Genomic DNA, 19,371 nt, shown 5'->3' with positions numbered 1-19,371 from the left:
CGGCATAGGTTTGCCCATTTCAAACAGTTCCCCCTTGTGGAGAATGTGCAACCTGCTAAATGTGAATAATTGAGTTTGTGATTGAGGTACAGACCCACACTCCCTGAGGTGCTTCTCATCTAAAAACACATTCAAACTAAAGCAAGCAAAGGGCTGCCAGTAAAATGTGTTAAAAACAGGTTCTTTATTTTGACACTCTGGCAGTCGTGTGTGTGTGTGTGTGTGTGTGTGTGTGTGTGTGTGTGTGTGTGTGTGTGTGTGTGTGTGTGTGTGTGTTTCTGCTTGGTGTATTTCAAGCAAGCAAAGCAAAAAAAAACTATTCTTAATGCTCTGTGTCTTCCTCTGAGGCAATACCAGAAGAAGAAAAAATTAATCAACTACATTGACCCAGAGGAAAATAGGTTCTGTTTTTTTTTCATTCCATCTGTTGCTTTGCTCATTTTCCTGAAAACAGTATTTAGTTGTTTTTTCATAAAGTTTAGTCTACACAGACAGATTGTTATTTCTCTAGCAACAAACGATGTATTAAACCCATCTTCTCTCCTATCCCCTCTTTCCACCCACTCCCCCCTCCCACACACACACACACACACACACACACACACACACACACACACACACACACACACACACAACCCAATACTGTCTCACTTCCTCCCCACTTCCATCCCATCTCTCCAAACAATCTCTCCATTTTTCTCCCTCTCCACCTTCCCAGCCCTGAAGGACGACCGTTTCCAGATGGTGCTGTTCACCACTCAGCTGGTGCGCATTGAGTTGACCAACGTCAGCGTGTCGGACGAGGGCGGCTACTTCTGCCAGCTCTACACCGACGCCACGCACCACCAGGTGGCCACGCTGTCCGTGTCCGTTCCCCCGGAGACGCCCGCCGTGGAGGTGAAGCAGGAGGCCGTGGAGGGCGGAGAGGTGGAGCTCAGCTGTGTGTCGCCGCGAAGCAAGCCCGCCGCCACCCTGCGCTGGATGCGTAACGGCCGCGAGATACCAGGTAGGCAATTGCAATACGCCGGTATAGGAAATTCTGACGGTATGATAGCCTTAGGTCAGGGGTGCCCATTACGTCGATCGCGAAGGGATTGTGGGTAGATCGCCATGGCATTCTTAAAAAAACGTTTTTTTTACTGGCTCAATATAGGCTCCTAATCTTTGAAGGCCCCGAACAACTTTATTTAAAAAAAATAAACAATTGACTGGCTCATTACAGGCCCCTAACCTTAGTAGGTAGGGGGGGGGGGCATACAGAGATCTGGCACCAGTACATTTGATATTTTTTAAATTACATTGTTCGTGGCTACGAAGATCAGGGGCCTATATTGAGCTATACTGTATTTAAAAAAACCTGTACATTTCTTCTTTCTGCTTTTTGGTAATTCTGTGTCCCCACATTATTCCAGAAAATAGTACTAAATAGCTCACATAGGACACAGCTGATTTAGCCTTAGTATTCTTCTCAAAATGCGCCAGATTGATGCATTTTACTTTAAAAGTTTCAAATTTTTCTTCCGTGGGGGCATGCTCCCAGAGCCCCCTAAAAGGCCCTGAGTGTTACCTAAAAAATTATTTGTTTGTTAATCAATAGAAATATTACATTTTTATAGTAGGTAGATCTTCTTGACTTGGTCATTATAAAAGTAGCTCACAAGCTGAAAACGTGTGGGCACCTCTGCCTTAGGTGCTACGAGGAACTTTAAATATTTCTAAAACAGTTAAATTTTTCCTCCGATGATCATAAATTACACGTAACAGCAAACGAGACCATCAGTGCAAAGAATAATAGGCCTATATAGTTTTTCTTAATGCCTTTGACATGGGTATGTTCACCCAGGAACGACAGCTTGCGTTGTAAAAACACTACTGCTTTTATCCAAAGAGGGTGCAAGAAGAAAAAACTGAAAGTCCCTCAGAGGCTGCAAAAAATACCACAGTTTCACGGTATCACTGTATTGCGATTACTAGCTTGCATATATAATTTGAAATGTATTGGTAAAAAAACAAAAAATAATTCCCCCGGCTGAACACAATCTTTTTATTTTCAAACAACATATAGAATAGTCTGAACATTAAAGCTGGGGTGGAGGATTTGGGGAGAAAATGGCAGTTGGGATAGAGACAATCAGAAATCATATACCCCAGCTTCAATAAACTTGTATGAAAATAACTTAATATAATAGATTATTAAATTATTCCAAACAACATTTAAATAAAAAGCAGTCCTTTAAAGGTGTTTCAAGGAACTTTCAGTTTTTTGTTCATTCTTGCACACTCTTTGGACAAAAGCCGTAGTGGTTTTACTACGCCAGCTGTTATCCATGTCAAAGACATCAAGAAAAACTATTTCAAAGTAGCATTCTTTGCACTGATGGTCCTGTTTGCTGTTACATTGAATTTATCGGCCCATTCTAATACCAGCTACCTGGACTGTCCATGGTTGACAGATTGGACCGATGGGTTGGTAGATAATTATGAGTGATAAATGGGGGACCTAATGGGGAAATGTAAGGCAGGTGAAGTGGGATGGGTGGATGGTATCACAGATTGAGTGTTGCTGCATTAAAAAAAAGGATGAATGGAACGGTAGATTGATGGGTTGTCAGATGGAGCGGCAGATGGATCATTTGATGGGATCAGGTGAAGATGAATGGATGGGGGGAAACATGACATTTTTTGGGCTGCGGTTCTGCCAAAATCCTTCCCCTCCTCCTGGTTCCTTGATTTAGACTGAGTGTTCTTTACAATATTTATAGACGACGATCCAGTTTCGAATGATCAAACGCACTTTTTTAAGATGTGAACCGTGATCATTTCTTAAGTTTTTTTCATCGCTTGGATGAGAACGAGTCAATGTTGATCTGTGTGTTTAGAAGACAGACATTAACAGCAAGTGTTTCTGTGTGCTTTTCTGTCTAATATATCCACTTGTCAAATTATTTCCCTGTACCCCGCTATATATCTCCGAATGTTTTCTCTTGAAAATTTAAATTCAAATGTGGTTTATTTGCACATAATCTCAGACGTTCACAACTGCCTGATGCTTTATTCATACACTCCAGATGTTGCACGTATTCTTTCTTTCCCAGAAGCCCTTTCAATTCACCATAGTCTTACTCTCCGTACTTCTTTGCTTATGATAAATCTGCGAGCAATTCATCAGTCAGTTACCTTGATCTATCCTCCTTTCTAACTCGCCGTCTCCCTTGGCTTCCCGCAGTTAAAGGGGTGCACCTCACTCAATAATAAATCTGAGACCTATCTTTCCCATTGCCTTCAGTCTATTTGACCCCTGAGCAATCTTTCATTTGCACTCGCCTGTCAAATCACCGTTTTTTGCCTATAATTCCTAAAAAAAAACTTCTCCAGGTGGCTGAGCATGAACAAAAAAATTCAACAAATATTGGACTAAGCTCTGCAAAAGCATATCTCACTCATGACTATGGGTATCATTGTAATCAATATAGTTCCAGTTTTGAATAACCGCAGACAGACACCATTGTTAAAAAGTCTAAATCACCGCCACACGTTACGTTATCGTTGAGCAATTAGTTCATACTCTGTGCCTTCCAATAATTGATGGAATTACGATATGAAATACTTTGAGATAAACTGCTACTGACAGTTTTTCAGAACAAAGAGCGGAAAAAGGGAGAGAGAGGGGGATGACATGCAGTAAAGGTCCGCGGGTCGGATTTGAACCCGCGACCACTGCAACAAGGCCTCAGCCAAAATGGTACGCGGTCTACCCGCTATGCCACAGAGCGCCCCATTGACCAAAGTTTTACTTCCTTCAAAACTTCATGTGAGCTGTTGTCTCTTTTAATTTTGTCTGACAAACAGCGTTTCTTTCATCCAGTCTTTCTTCCCATTTCATTTAGTCTCTCCTCTCTCTGTCCTTCTGATCTCCATTTCTTTCTTTTTTTCTTTTTTAAAACAAAGACCTGATGCCTTTCACATCGGCTATCCGTTGCAATTGGCTAAGTGGGACACACTTTTGTCTCTCTTGTTTCATCTTGTTTACTATAACGTTTCGCCCTTGTTTCCTGCGCCCTGAGTTAAATGAACTGTGACACTAAAGGTTAGAGGCAGATCCCAACCGATAGAGGAAGGCACTATTTAATTAAGACACTATCTCTCCCTTAAACCCGCTCATCTGCACCCGCCACCACCATCCTCTCTCTCACGCTTCAATTGGGGCCCCACCGCTTTCATTTGCTGGCCGCACGTAATTGAAAAACTCAGCGCGATATAAGTAATATTGTTATATTCTGCCTCAACGAGCACAAACCCCCACTACGTGACCATGTCCTTTCTCTTGCATCTTTTTCTTCCACGCTGCATCTGACCTGGCACTCTTATCGTCCTCTTTCATGCCTGCATTGGCTTGTCTCTCTGTATGTCTCTCTCCCTCCCTCTATGAGTCCCTCTCTTCTTAGCCTTTCTTCTCTCACCCATGGTCTTTTGACACCCCCTATCTCCGTGTGTGTCTGGCTCAGTTAAAATCTCAATTTTGGTTATGCATAATTCTCCCTTTTATCCTTCTCTCTCTCGTGCCCATCTCTCCTCCTCTCTCCTTCTTTCACTCAAGCACACACACTAAATATTCACTTGATTTACCATCTGCAAACAAACAGTTCCGCCGCTCATAATTGCCATGAAAGATATATGCAAATTGCTTTCTCGTCTCTCGCTGTTTTTCGGTCCTCCATCCGCCCCCCTTTGGAGGTACCTCGTGCTGCTTAATAAAGAATTAAAATAATAAAAAATAAAAAATAAATATTCTCACCAGAAGTTAGACACTTTTCCTAAGTTCTTTCTTTCAATCTGCCCTGCTGCTATCCGTGCCTGTGCTCTCCTCTTAGACTCTCCTCTTCATATCCTGTCCCTGAATTCAATTCAATTTAATTCAATTTAATTCAATTCAATTCAATTCAATTCAATTCAATTCAATTCAATTCAATTCAATTCAATTCAATTCAATTCAATTCAATGACTTTATTTCAGCTTGCGAGACTCTGAGGTTGCCCTCATTTACAGTGACGACGAGCAAGTGGAAACACAATAAACAAGCCTAACATATGATAAACAAGGATAACAGGGAGATAAAAAGGATTAAACGGATAAAACATTTTTTTTTAAATCCACAGGTGTGATGTCTAAGTGTGGGAAAAAAGTTAAGCACGGACACGTTTTGTCTGCTAATTTGTTTTCTTTCTCCCGTGCCGTCCTCTCATCCTGTCTGTCTGTCTGTCTGTCTGTCTGTCTGTCTGTCCCCCAGGTGTGGTGTCCCAGCAGGACAACGCAAAGACGTTCAGCGTGTCTAGCACCATCCGCCTCCCGGTAGAGAGGAAAGACAACGGGGCGGCGCTCAGCTGTGAGGCTTTCCACCCGGCACTGAGTGGGCAGAAGAGGATCCGACACTACCGCCTGGATGTTTATTGTACGTTTTTCTCCTTCAGACAGGCACACTGTGTTTGGGTGTGTGGTGCACTTTACGTCAAAGTGCTTTTCTCAATCCATCTTAGGAACAAATAAAGTTAACGTAATGTTCGTCGCCAGATATTTCAAAAACACAAATTACTCCGCCTGTATTGCTGTCACTGAAGTGGCTACTTTAGCACTATTCATTATAGTGTTTTACCTTAATGCTGGCAACTATTTTGTCAGGGTAGCAGAGTCCATTTTTCAAAATGGTGATATCTCATTTTGCAATGGAAGTCATTTATGCACAGTATTTTTTAGTCCAGTATTTTATCGGAGTGATATTCAGTGTTGCCCTGTATAAGACCTGCTCTCATTAATACCTAATACATACAAATCTTGTCATGCAGGGAGCTGGCAGAAGCAGGCAGGCAGTCAGGTTAGGGTCCTGGCCCTCAGCTTTAAGGAGCTAACTAGCATCAGCTGAGAAACCCTGGGTCACATTAGTATGTGCAGTGATCCCAGTATACTGTGCTGCGATTTGCACAAGTGTTTATTGGAGACAAGCAAAAACAAATTGTTCATCATTATTGGCTTAAGTCTAAAATTGAATCCAGGCAACAAGTTTAAAGACACAGCCAAATAGTTCTTTATTTTAAGCTGAATTCCCAATTGTTTCCACAAATCTGCTGGTTCAGTAGGATTAATCCATAATCTAAATTCTCCTACCACAAGGCTGATGTATATATAGGGTGTGTGTGTGTGTGTGTGTGTGTGTGTGTGTGTGTGTGTGTGTGTGTGTGTGTGTGTGTGTGTGTGTGTGTGTGTGTGTCTGTGTCTGTGTCTGTGTGTCTGTGTCCTTGTGTGTTTGTAGTATAACCAACTAATCAGCCAAAATAAATTACTAGCCTACATTTGTTCTCTGCTCATATTAGTATCCCTGACAGTTGAATATGAATCCCTTTCCAAAATATATCAATATTGGTGATATGTGTATATTGTACACATTCAGCAAGTACGTCTGCAATCCATCTGTATTCTAATGTTTGTTGATAGATCGTAATGATTATTATCCCACTGTTTTTGTCAATCTGTGTGTCTCCGGTGCTTCCTCCAGCCAGACAAACTGCTGATAATGACCAACTGTCAGGGTGGATTTGGCTCCCCATCGCTCTGTAACGGAAGTGAGTTCAGTGTAGGGCAGCTGCTACAGCGGTGTGGGCTGCTTTATGATAACAGGTGTCTCGAGCGAGAGAGGATTGTCGACTGGTGGTTGCCTTGGAAACAGATGTTATATAACTTACTCACTTTTCCCTTGTTCTTCCCATTTTGTCCCCTTCTCTTGTCATATATATATATGTGTGTTATTTTGTCTGTCTCTGATTTTCGCCGCATTTTGATCGTCATGACTTGTTGTTTCTCTCACAATACAAACTTATTTTTCTACTTTCTCTCTCTCTCTCTCACTCTCTCTCTCTCTCTCTCTCTCTCTCTCTCTCTCTCTCTCTCTCTGTCCCACAGTTGCCCCCACAGTGAGAATTGTCCCTCCTCCTGGCATCTTGCGAGAGGGCGACTCGCTCAGCCTCACCTGCTCCGTCACTGGGAACCCTCTGTAAGTCTCTGTTGTGTGTCTGTTCATGGGCTTTGTGTTCACACAATCATATATATGCCCATTCACCAAAGGAAAATAAATGACACAATACTGCTCAAGAGTCTGATTTACATGCAATATCATCCTGCCTAGCACATGTAACTACTACCATTGTTCAGGGCAGTAAATGCAGCAATGAGAAAGCCAACAAAGAACCCTGCTATATACTTGACACCAGGTCACTGACAGCCTGTTTTGCTATTCTTAAAAGAACTGAAAGAATATATGAGGTCATGGACTAAGGAGGTATTAGAGCAGTTATCATACTTCAAAAAGTTACAATTGAATCACAATCGCATTCAGCTTCACCACTCTCAAAAGATATGAAACCAGCACATTTACCAGCTGGGATAAAACGCTTGTGCTTCTGAAGCTTTTTATGTGGCTGTCATAGCAGTGTGATTCTGCGTTGTCTTTTTATTCCATGATGAATTCCTGACAAAAGTATGAAAGGTATAGTCTCAACAAAGTGTTTGCGCTTAAAAAGCTGCAATGAGTCTAAACAAATCGGCTTAGAATATATTAAAGAAAAGGATTTGATTGACAGCAGCGTGCAGAAGGTTGCCAAGTTCCATGACATCCCTTTACTAAGCGAAGATATCATAAAATGTAAATATGCGATGGCAGGTATACCGTACACATTAAAACTGTTTGGGGAAAATGTTTTGAGCTGCTTTGAGAATGACATTTAGGTCAGGACATCAACAAGGCAAGGCAGTTGTATTTATAACAAGGCAAGGCAATTGTATTTATATAGTAGCATTCAGACATGTAGCAATTCAAAGTGCTTTTTTACAGGGGCAAAAAAAGACATTAAAAATAGAAAATGAGAAGAAAAATGGCTAGTGCTGCAGGTAGCAGCTATACAGAAAGTTACAAGCCATACAGAGCAACACTTTCATCCTGGCAAATTGTCTGGGTAAAATTGTTGTTAGCGATTTGGCTAGTTCAGTTCCTACTTTTACCCAGACCACTTTTTGTATGGGTAAGTGCAGAATATTCTTGAAATCAGCAATTTAGAGTGATTGCAAAAGTTACAGCCAAAGCTCTTCATAGCTGTTACCATAGATTTTAGAGAGCAGTTCATCCCCCCCAAAGTGATGAGGTTGATACGTATCTATTATGGTTTCTCGGATTTTCTTTGTGCAATCTTCAAAAACAATGAAAATATATGAAAAAAAAATATTACTTTCTTTACAAAACCCTACAAACCGTGGTGTTTCCAGGACATGTAGAAAACTGGACTGAGGGTTTGATGTCAACTAGATTTTGCTAATGTTATTGGGGCTAGGCTACTAACCAAATATCTTGCTAATAAAATAAACCTTTATTTATGAAGTACTGCTTACTATTACTAAGAACATTTTGCAGTTACAATATGGATAATTAAAAATTATTGGTGCACCTAGCCCCTCCCCCACCCCTAAAATCGCCACTAAGGGCAAAGAAAGTTCAGCTCTGGTCAATGTGTATTTTTTTTAAATGTTCTACTTCTTTTAATTCGCTTTTAAATGTCTTCTAATGTGTTTTATGTATTTTAATTGTGCCCCTGTAAAGCACTTTGAATGGCCTTGTGTCTGAATTGTGCTATATAAATAAACTTGCCTTGCTTTGCCTTGCCTTGCCTTGGATCTTTTGAATAGAGTGTGAACACACAGATATATTCATGAGTTGGTAAATTGTGCTAGCAGAAAGTTGTTTAGCCAAAGTTATAGAGAGGAATAGCGACGATCTGTATATCACACAGACAGCTTTACCGTATACTGTCTATACTGTCCATCTTATACACTTACCAACATAAATAAATCTTCTCCTTCTGAATAGCTATTGTGAAATGTCCTTGAGTAACCTCTACCTGCTCCAGTGGAGCCTTTCACTGGCTGCAGCAAACAAGAGAAGTTTTCCTGGATGGCTACTAAGCTGGGCACCACTTAAAGGGGAACATACACACTTTATCAGTCCTAAATACAGGTCTCCCCCCTCAGCCACCATTGGAAAATAAAAGAAAGAAAAGTTGGAGCAAATTCATTCAACCTTTATTTATACTCAAGAGATCATTGACCCTCATTTCCGATGACTTTGAGTTAAACAAAACAACAGATATCTTACTGCTTCTCTCTTTATTGCATGTTCTTGCAGCAATCAACACTAAATCGACCTTTCTATATAATTGCTTTCCAACATAATTCCGGTGTTTTTTACTTAGTGAATACTTCAAATATTCACCAACCTCAATATATTCCCTATAATCACTGCAAGATCTTTCTCTCTCTCTCCCCCCTCTCTCTCTCTCTCTCTCTCTCTCTCTCTCTCCCTCTCTCTCTCTGGGACCTACCCTGAAAAATGAACAGCAACTCATTAACTCCTTTCTAAGAAATGATAAGGAAATAGACTAAATAATTAATTAAGACCACATGCTGTCCTCCCACAAACGACGATGCAGGGGCCAAATCAATCCAAAATGCATCACCCCTTAAAGAAGAATTGAATTAACTCCAAGGGTGTCTTCATATAACAGATCCAAACTTACAAAACTGCCACGGTCATCACCCAACCAAGTGAGAACATAGTGCAAAAGATGCAAGGGATTCTAAGTTTGATCAAAACCAGAAGAGCCAAAACAATATATGTGGTTCCCCCTGACATTTAATGTTTGATGGACAGATACAAACCAACTGATCCATATTTTTATTGCATGAAAGGCCGAGAGAAAAACAGCTTAATACGTGGGCCGAGGTTACTGGAGGAGTGCAGAAGGGTAATACAAATTGAGAGTAAATGTGGAAATATCAAACACTTGTATATGCAACTCTGTGTGCGAGCTACTGAACCCAATCAGCAGTCAACACTTTTAAGAGCCAGCTTTGAAATCGAACCCTCTTTTCTAGTGTGTTCCCTGCCCCTTTGTGCACTTTCCAGAAGGGTATTGGCTCCTAAGCTCTTAAACCTTCCCTGTCGACGGTCCTTCTGTCTGTGGGCATCAAGTCCACTAAAGCTCCCCAGTAAAATTTTGTGCAGCTGAAGAAAGTTTGTTTGTGTGTGTGTTTGTGTGTGTGTGTGTGTGTGTGTGTGTGTGTGTGTGTGTGTGTGTGTGTGTGTGTGTGTGTGTGTGGTGCGTGCATGCGTGTGCATGTGTGCGATGATTTAAGTGAAATACCACAGTGAGGACCGGTTGAGAGGAGTATTGGCTGTATCCCGACTAAAACTCTATAATGGCTGGTTGGGGACAGTGTGTGTGTGTGTGTGTGTGTGTGTGTGTGTGTGTGTGTGTGTGTGTGTGTGTGTGTGTGTGTGTGTGTGTGGTGCATGTGTGTGGCAGTGAGAGATGGCAGAGACAGCAGGCCACTCTGGACTCTGACCCTCATCTCACGCTGGACTGCACACACAAGACTCCCACTCACATTACAGTCGTCTTGTCACCCTCCTGCTTGCTCCCTGGTCCCTTTAACGGCCCGTTTAGCATTAATGACCAATTATATGCCACCTCCTGTCTGTTATGAGGAGGAGAGACGGAGATGATTACGTTTTGTCATCTTGTCTCCTTATTTGTGTGTTCGCCTTTGAAGGAATATGTGTGTGTGTGTGGGTGTGTGTGTGTGTGTGTGTGTGTGTGTGTGTGTGGGTGTGTGTGTGTGTGTGAAGGAGAGAGAGAGAGATTTTGTTTGTGCACGTTTCATGTGTGAAGGGTAAGTGAGAGAGCGTGCGTTTGTGTGACTGAGCAAGAAAGAGGTTTAATTAGACATCCCGAGGGATTAGAACCCAGATGAGTCAGGATTGTATAATCTGGCCAGGGTGGCATGAGCCGTGACACACACACACACACAGACACACACAACCACACACAGACACACACACACAGACACACACACACAGACACACACGCACACACACACACACACACACACACACACACACACACACACACACACACACACACACAGTAATCCTCGCACCTCCTGTCTGCTCTGCTGTCCCGTCTTTCATGAGCAATTATTTTTTTCCTGCCTGGTCCTTCCCTTCATCTCCAACCAAACCATCTCTTCCTCTCTCTCTCTGTCTTTTCCTTGACCTGTAGCAACATGCTTTCTATATGCCTGTCTTTCCTCTTACTACTTTTTCGTCCACTTTACACATCTGACACCCTATTTCTCTCTCATCTGCCCTCTTTTCCCTGCTGCCAACCCTTTCACACCATGGTCGCCCTCTGACCGATCCATCTCCTCATTATTTGGCAGGATGCAGAGCTCTGTTGCCATTGGCTCCTTCTCCAAGCCCCCTCTTTTACTTTCTTCTCATGTCATGGTCGCCCCGTGGGCTTTTTTAACCCTCCTTCTTCACCTCTCTTTTTATATATATAGCTTTCCCCGGTGCCTGCACTTTGATCCCTTGTCTCTCCACTTCACTTCCTCATTTTTAATACCCTTTGGCACTTCAGTTTTTTACTAGATGTGGAATCTACGAGGGCTATTAGTTCGAGAGATAGTTTTATGGTCATCTCTGCTGGAAGGTTTTACGAACCATAACTCACTGAAAAAGGAATTACTTCAGGGTGCTAATTACTAAGCAGAAAAAGTAATAGGTTACATGAATTCTCAAAGAATTCTGAACAAAACCATGTCATTACTGAATGTAGGCTTGCCTGTAGCAACCTCTTAAAAATCCATAGGTACATGTAAAGTGACAAAACATGTACACAATGACAACTTAAGTTAGAATTAGAGTTATCGGAAGTCATATTTGATCTATTTATGGTGGAAGCTTACTGCTTCCCCACACCTGCATGTTTGGATATCTTTGTGAATGTGCATGCATGTTAGAGGTTATGTGAAGCTGACTCGAGGTCAATTATTTTTAATTGAAGGTTACAAGCAGAACAGGCCACAACTGACAGTTATTTTAAGTATCAATAAATCTATTGTTTTGACTAAATGTATTTAGTCAATTTACAACCCAAAACCCAAAGATATGCAGTTTACCGTGACATAAAAGACAGTAATGTAAATCAGTAAACCCTCACATTTGAGATGCTAGAAACAGCAGATATTTTCTTCTTTGGTAATTGACTTCTAACAAATTATTTGATTGCCGAATAATTTAACTTCTTTCTGCCAATCGACCAGCCAATTAATCCACATATTACCCCCTATTAATTAAAACATTAAACCTGACTCTGTCTCCCTCCCTACCCTAGGCCCAGGAATATCCAGTGGTCCAAAATTAACGAGACCTTACCTGAGAGAGCAGAGATCTCCGGCCCCACCTTTCAGATCTCCCGTCTGAGCCAATCGCACAACGGAACGTACTTGTGCCAGGCGCAAAACAACTTTGGACGTGCTGCCGATCATTACACCCTATTGGTATATGGTGAGTAACCTTGGCTAACCATTTAATATACTATACAAATGTATCTTAGAATTTCCCCTCAAGTGCCTGAAAGGTTCGCTCCATTGATTCAGTTTTTCATTTGCAGTTTTAGTATAGGGCTATTGTTAACTGTTCTGAATTATTGAATGTTCTTTGTTTCTTGTGGTCTTGCGTTTTGATGACATTCTTTTGAGAGATGTTTTAAATTGTATTGATCCTTTTATCTTTTGCAGTGCATTTGGAGTCTGGCTTTATAGTCAGGCTCTGGACAACAGGCCCATTAAGTCGTGATGTTATTTTGTTAATAATTTTTTTTTTTTTGGTGATTCGGTACACAGCGGGAAACCTCTGTTAATCCCCCCCCCCCCCCCCGTGCAATTTATTCAGCAGATATATTGATTGTACTGGAAGAGACACATGTATATATATCATTATTCCAACATCACCAACAACATCATTATTCAGGCTCTATCTGGTAAAAGAACCAATTTACCAAGTCCCCTGTGACCCAATCCTCTCTTCAAGGAATTCAGAGTAACTTGAAATTGGCAGGTGCAATAAATAAAGATCCAAGTTTGTTGTCTGAAAGAGATTTTTTCCAATGTAAGCTGGCTCGTGGGAGTCAAAGGAAGAACTAATAATGCATTCCTGGAACTGCTGAACCTCTGAATAGTACATGGTAACATATGGTAAAAAAAATAAATAAACAACAACAATGGTGTAACATCTGTTTGATTTAAAATTCAACCATATCTAGTTTTTTTTTCTTCAAAGCAGAGGTCTTGGGGGAGGGAGGGAATGTGTGGCCTTTTGTTTTTTTTTCTCCTAAGATGTTGCACCTAGATTCGCTGTTGGTTGCTTCAATTCTTAATAAGGGGTTGACCCAGATAAACTGCATAAACTACCGCGGATGACGGTAGAGCGTGCAACATCACATGAAAACCTTGTATCGCCCCGTAAGGTTATATTTTTCCGAAAATGTGACAAATTTGACAACTTTCTCTCTCCAAGTTTGAAGCACATTTGAAAGGGTGTTGTATCGTGCAATAGACAAAAACAACCGAGTAAACTTTACGTCAAATATGGACAAAAATTGGAATTGTGAAAATTAAAATAGGGCAGTAGCAAAGCTAGTTCATAATTAGAGGCTTGTGATTTGGCCTAATTACATGCAAGCTGCTGTCACTCAACAGGCATAGCCCTTTTTGATCCACACCCTCCCCTTCCTGTCAATGCATTCAACCACCTGATTTACGGGATCACAAGGAACATAATAAGGGATGAAGACAATAGAGACATGATATCTTATGTAATATTTTTAGGCTTGCTTTATGTTTAGCGACCCCCTCATCTATCCATCACACCAACGCGCTCTCTCTATCGCTCTCTCTCCCTCACAACAATCGCACACTCATGTACAAGCACGTCTAGCATCAAACGCCACACATAATGGCATCCTTCCACGGGCATCAAGGCTGGCAACAGTGGCAAGATGAAAGGTGACATCCCCACCCACTTCCCTCCTCTCTCTTTCTGTCTCCCTTTGTCTCTCTCTCTCTCGCTCTCTCTATCCTAGAAGGTTAGACACGTCAAGCTTTGATGTGCGCTGCCACCTCTGAAGAAAAATGTTCCGTCTTCCTTCCTCCTCCCCTGCTTCCTCCCTCGCCATTTTTTAGTCTTCATTTGTTTTTTCCCTGTGCCTTTTACTTTTTCCGTAACATTTAATCATTTATCCTCTTCATTTCATGCTGCCGATAACTCCTTTGATATATCTTGCCCTTTTTTTATTTGTATCATCTCTAATATTGTAGGTACACTTAAAGGTGCACTATGCAGTATTCAGGGAGGGGGATTTGTTTACATTTGCATTTGTCTGCAGGTAGTTTACAAACAGATTTTCTCTACATATAATTCTTAGTATTTATTTATTCTATCATCATAGATCAAAACTAAATTATTTTGAGGCACCTGGAACCAAACGAACGTAAGACTAGAATAAATGTGTGTAAACACAACTGTGAGCCCTGCTGCTGTAAACAACAACAGTGAAACAGTAACTTGTCAGGTAGCTTTCTAACTTCAAACAGTGTTCCAGGGATGACATTTTCCTCTGTGGAAAGTGTGTTTATTCAGTTATGAGAATATACCTTAGAAAAATGTTCACTTCTCTGACACACACAGAGTTACATAGTGCACCTTTTAAAGTAAGGCATCTTGCCTCGGCCAAAATCCATAAAGGACCTAGAAATACACAGAACCATCATAAGGTCAAGCTTCTGCGCCTCTGCTCCGCACCACGGATTTCAGGCAATCAGCTTCTTAAGTCCTCCTGCTGTAGCCGCACAACAGTGGTGGTTTGCTGAACTTCAGAAAACACGTAGGCTATACTCGCCCACTGGCCAGCCTGTTTCAAACCTTATCTCAAAGAGCTTAGAACTGTTGATTCAGCCATTATATTAATCGATAGAAAGTCACTCTTGATTTTCCTGTCCGTCACAACTAATAATCGGCCAAACGTGTTCAGGCGATAATAATTCCAGTGATATGTGTTATTTTTCTATTTTTAATGTTACATAACTATGGACCGGTGTGTTTTATTAGACACATCATTGCCAATGCAAATAAACCACTGTGGTTGAGTTAAAATGTGTTAGTGAGGTGCTATACTATCTGATGATTTAAATATGAAGTTCATTATTCAATATTGTAGAATAAATATGATTTAGCTGTGAAAGAAATATGTTAAGATGACTCATAACTCTAACACTTAGCCACAGTGTAAGTATTTTCTCTTCATTTTTTCCTTAGGACTTCAGTGAAAAAATATACACGTACAGTCTTGTCCTACTCTCGCTCATCTTCTTTGGCTTCACTTTTCTCATTTTCTGTGAGCTTAATTTCTGTTTCAGGCAGAACTAATTCTCCTGGTATTATAGGCTCCCCCTCTCCTGTCATTCTCTCTTCTTCTTTGTTCCTTCTCTTTTCCCTGTTTCCTTCTTCAACACTTTCTTTCCCTCTTCTCACCTCTTTAGCAGCACTTGTCCACTCCCTCGCTCCACTCCTCCTCCCAGCCTTCCCTTCATTCTCAGTTCAGCTGCAGTTCAGTCTCTTTACCCAGGGAAGGCCTATAGGTTATTTGACTATAGCACCGAGAGTTGGAGAGGGATGTACAGTAAGTGGAGGGAGGGTAGGAGGAAGTGATGAGGGGATGGAAAAAGGAGGGCAAAAAGACGACGGAGGTTAGACGATATTAACATTCAGAAGCGCGGCCTGTCAGATAAACGGAATGTCAGTTTCATTGGCTCCCAGTCCTCCCGGAGGGGAATCCCAGGGTGCACTGGGGGAGGGAGGGGGAGCATTGGAGGAGCTCGAGGGTGTGTGTTGTGAAAGATGAGTCGGCAGAAAAGCAAGCATTCCAAAGCAGGTGCAGGGAGAGTACCAGTGTGCTCTCTCTCTCTCTCTCTCATCTCGTTCTTCTCTTCTCGTTTAATGACAACCTTCCCTCTGTGAGAGTTATCTGCCATCACGGGCTGTACACTATAGGTACAAACTCAGGCAAAAGTGGAGGCAAATTTGTCGCAGGTGCTCTAGGTGCTGCCATTTTATGAGGGGAGACTGGCTTACTGTAATGCTATACTGAAGGAGAACAGAGTGAGAGGTGGGAAACTCTCCAAAGGGCCATGCAAAGACATGCGTGAGGCTTAGCTTTATTTGACTGGTGTGTGTGCGTGCGTGCGTGCGTGCGCGCACACTTTCGTGTCTGTTTTTTTTTAGATATTTCTTGTAAGTGTGAGCATATTTAGATTAGAAAAAAATCAGTAATGATATAAATTTGAGAAATTGTTTTAAATTAATCAAAGAGTACACACTTTAATAAATATTTACACACATTACTCCCCCCCCCCCACACACACACACACATACAGGGACATACAGTAGGGACAGAGAGAGAGAGCAAGTTTAAGTGTAAAGGATGTGGCCTTCGCTACAAGTGTGTGCGAATATGTAAATGAATCGCCAAGCCAATTCAACCCATTACAATTGAATTGCATGAGAGAGAGTGGGAGATGGAGAGAGAAAGAAATAAAAGTAGAGGTAGAGATAAGGATAAGAATGATTGGTTTGCATATATGATGCACTTGTATGCATTTGTGTTTTTTCTTCAAACGATAGCAGGATGTGAGCAAGGGGAGTAATAGAGAGACTTGTAGTTTTATAGAAGGATTCATGAAAAGCAGAGGAAAGTGATAGAAAGATGAAAGGATGGGTACACAGTTAAATGTAGTGGGACATGCGTAGGTAAACAGGGGTTAGTCTGTGTCTCCTAGGCTGTCAGGATACTTTGCATGAAAAACATAGACCTCCATTTAATGAAGTGAAACTTTCAAAAAATATAGAATGAGAATGAAAGTAGAAAAAGGTTGGGGCCAAGCGGGAGTGGAAACCAGACTGGAATAGCGCAGGGTCAATTGTGTTTGAACATTTTGTCTTGAGCACTTGTTTTCTTCCACACTCGACAACTCACCTCTATTGGCGTCTGAGTGAATTTTGAATGAGTTTTCAGCCAATCAGTGTTGGTCTTCTATGGCCTCAGCAGTGGATCTCTGACCAGTATCCAGCAGTCAGTGCAGTGATTGACAGCTGAAAGCCACCACTGCTCTGGTGCTAGGCTCCTTATAATCAGGGAACACGGTACATGAAAGAATAACGGGGCTCCTCCAAAATGGCCGTGCTCTATATCCTCAGGCGCGCATACTGCCAGAATGAGATACGAGCGGAAACGTCATTATCGGTAGTGCCGCCACATTCATTCCTGGAAATAACATGGGCTGTGTGCCTGATTGGCAGCCATGGAGTGTTAATGAAAAACAATATGATGTAAAAAAGAAGGGAAAAATGTGGGGTGGGGGGGGGAGGAGGGTACATTATCAGCCAAGAGAACGACAGCTGTATGGCATTCTCCTTAATTAAGTTGAAGTGAGGCAGTCAGAGAATGTGGTCATGGAGGACTGGAACCAGAAACACAGCTGAATGATGGGAAGAGAAGGAAGGAGGGGGGTTGCAGATGGAAGGAGGAAAGGGAAGGGAAAAGGAAGTGAGAGATGTTAGCAGGAAGATTAGAAAGAAGTTGGAAAGACTGAGAAAGAACAATTTATAGGTCATTCATGATAATCAAGAGAAATTAATCAGCAGCCAGTTAATTACTACCAGCCCGGAGCCATTAATCCTCTGGCTCAAGTGACAAGTACATGGACACGAACACGAATGCAATGTATAAGCTCTCATACAGGAGAGCAGTTTAATGGACACACTTACTTACTTTGTTGAAGAAAAGTCAGCATACTGCATTGTTTGAAACTTCAATATGTTCCAAATAAGAATTAATCATACGCCATTGAAATAAGGGGATCATTTTTTTATATAATTAGGTAATTTCTCTCTCTTTCTCTCTCTCTCCCTCAGTCTCCCTTTCCCTCTTTCTCTCACTTTACTCACTGCACATCCCTTTGTCTTTCCCACAAAAATATACCCCACATCATGTACATTTCTTTACAGAGCAAAGACCGTGCTGGGCATAAAGGGGGGGAAAAACAGGACGGGATAGGCATAGTGCTGACATAAGAAGAGTGCAAAAAAAGAGATTGATGATCTCAGGGCCATTGGGAGAAAGGGAGAGAAGAGACAGGAATACTTACCAATAAATTACTCCTAAGCAGAAAGGGCAGTGTGTGTGTGTGTGTGTGTGTGTGTGTGTGTGTGTGTGTGTGTGTGTTTCGGTGTGTGTATAATATATCTCTCTTCTTGCCTTCATGGGTGGTATTGTATGTGTATGCATGACCAATTATGCATTTGTGCCTTGATGTGATTGAACATGTGGTCCAGGTATGTGTAGGCTACTTTATATATTTCAAGACAAGCTGTGTGTGTGTGTGCGTGTGCGTGTGTGTGTGTGCACGCGTGTGTGTGTGCGTGTGTGCGTGCGTCCTGAGACATCAAGTACACAGACAACCTCGCCTGTCGTGGGTTTTATAGACTGTTTGATACAATGGCATGCTTTTCACCCTTAAAAGTGCTGATGCACAGACACACACACACACACACACACGTTCACAACCACTCCTCCAACTCCCTTTTTAGTTCTTGTCAGCCATTATTTTTTTGTCTTTTTTAACAGCAACACGAACTCTCTCTACCTCTCCTATACTAATGTGTCTCAGCCATTGATTTCAGTGAATGTGTCAAGATCCAAGTCATTGTCCTCTATTGAATGAGACAGTCCCCGCATGGCATTGTTCTGTCGGGGGAATGCATCCGTCACCGACAATGTCTCTGTCTCTCCTGCCTCTCCTGCCATTGTACCATATAAAATGTGTCGGCGATAGAGAACGTGTGACTGCATATTCCAATTGCCTCGCAGATGAATGTCCATGTGCCAGGTGTAATTCTCTTTGGCCCCCTGCTTTAAAGCACGTCTTTCCCATTGTAAACCTCTTCCTTAACCCCCCTTTTAGCTGGCACAGAGCTCTGCCAGAGAATATCATTTGTCTGTGTCCTTATCGCTTTTAAGGGGTCAAGATCGATTCCACAGTCAATTTGGGCTTATAATTAGTAACATTCGTCTCTGGTGTCCAAATGGCATCGGCTCCTCAGTTGCTGATCAGCATGTTTTTAATACGTCTCTTTCCTTCAGTTCTTTTATTTTACATCTTCCCTTCCTCCTACTCATCGAAACGCTTTGGAACGAGCCTGTGCTTGCTTACCATGGCAGGATGCTGAGGTGGAGCAGCCTCGGACGGAGAAGCTCAATTAATATTCCACAATAATAAAGCAAGTGTCATGTTTTACGGGCGGTAGTAACTTTGCTGTAAAACCCCTGCGACGCCTTTGTTGAAATGTCACTGCATGCTGTAGATAATAGCGTTTGT

At 41.8% G+C, this 19,371-nt stretch overlaps 1 protein-coding gene across 3 annotated transcripts in view; it reads left to right on the top strand.

Moving 5' to 3' along the window:
• Positions 1 to 19,371, top strand: part of cadm4 (cell adhesion molecule 4) — a 169,119-nt gene that overhangs the window by 143,452 nt on the left and 6,296 nt on the right. For all 3 annotated transcript variants that reach the window (XM_080039232.1, XM_080039230.1, XM_080039231.1), the window contains exons 3-6: positions 719 to 1,006; positions 5,288 to 5,449; positions 6,952 to 7,042; positions 12,273 to 12,445. In XM_080039232.1, coding sequence (XP_079895358.1) covers positions 719 to 1,006; positions 5,288 to 5,449; positions 6,952 to 7,042; positions 12,273 to 12,445 — 714 coding nt within the window. The remainder of the gene's footprint in view (positions 1 to 718; positions 1,007 to 5,287; positions 5,450 to 6,951; positions 7,043 to 12,272; positions 12,446 to 19,371) is intronic.

Source organism: Ammodytes marinus, assembly GCF_949987685.1.
Source record: "Ammodytes marinus genome assembly, chromosome: 13".
Lineage (NCBI taxonomy): Eukaryota > Metazoa > Chordata > Actinopteri > Uranoscopiformes > Ammodytidae > Ammodytes > Ammodytes marinus.
Note: the sequence above shows the minus strand (reverse complement) of the source record. Positions and strands in the feature narration are given on the sequence as shown.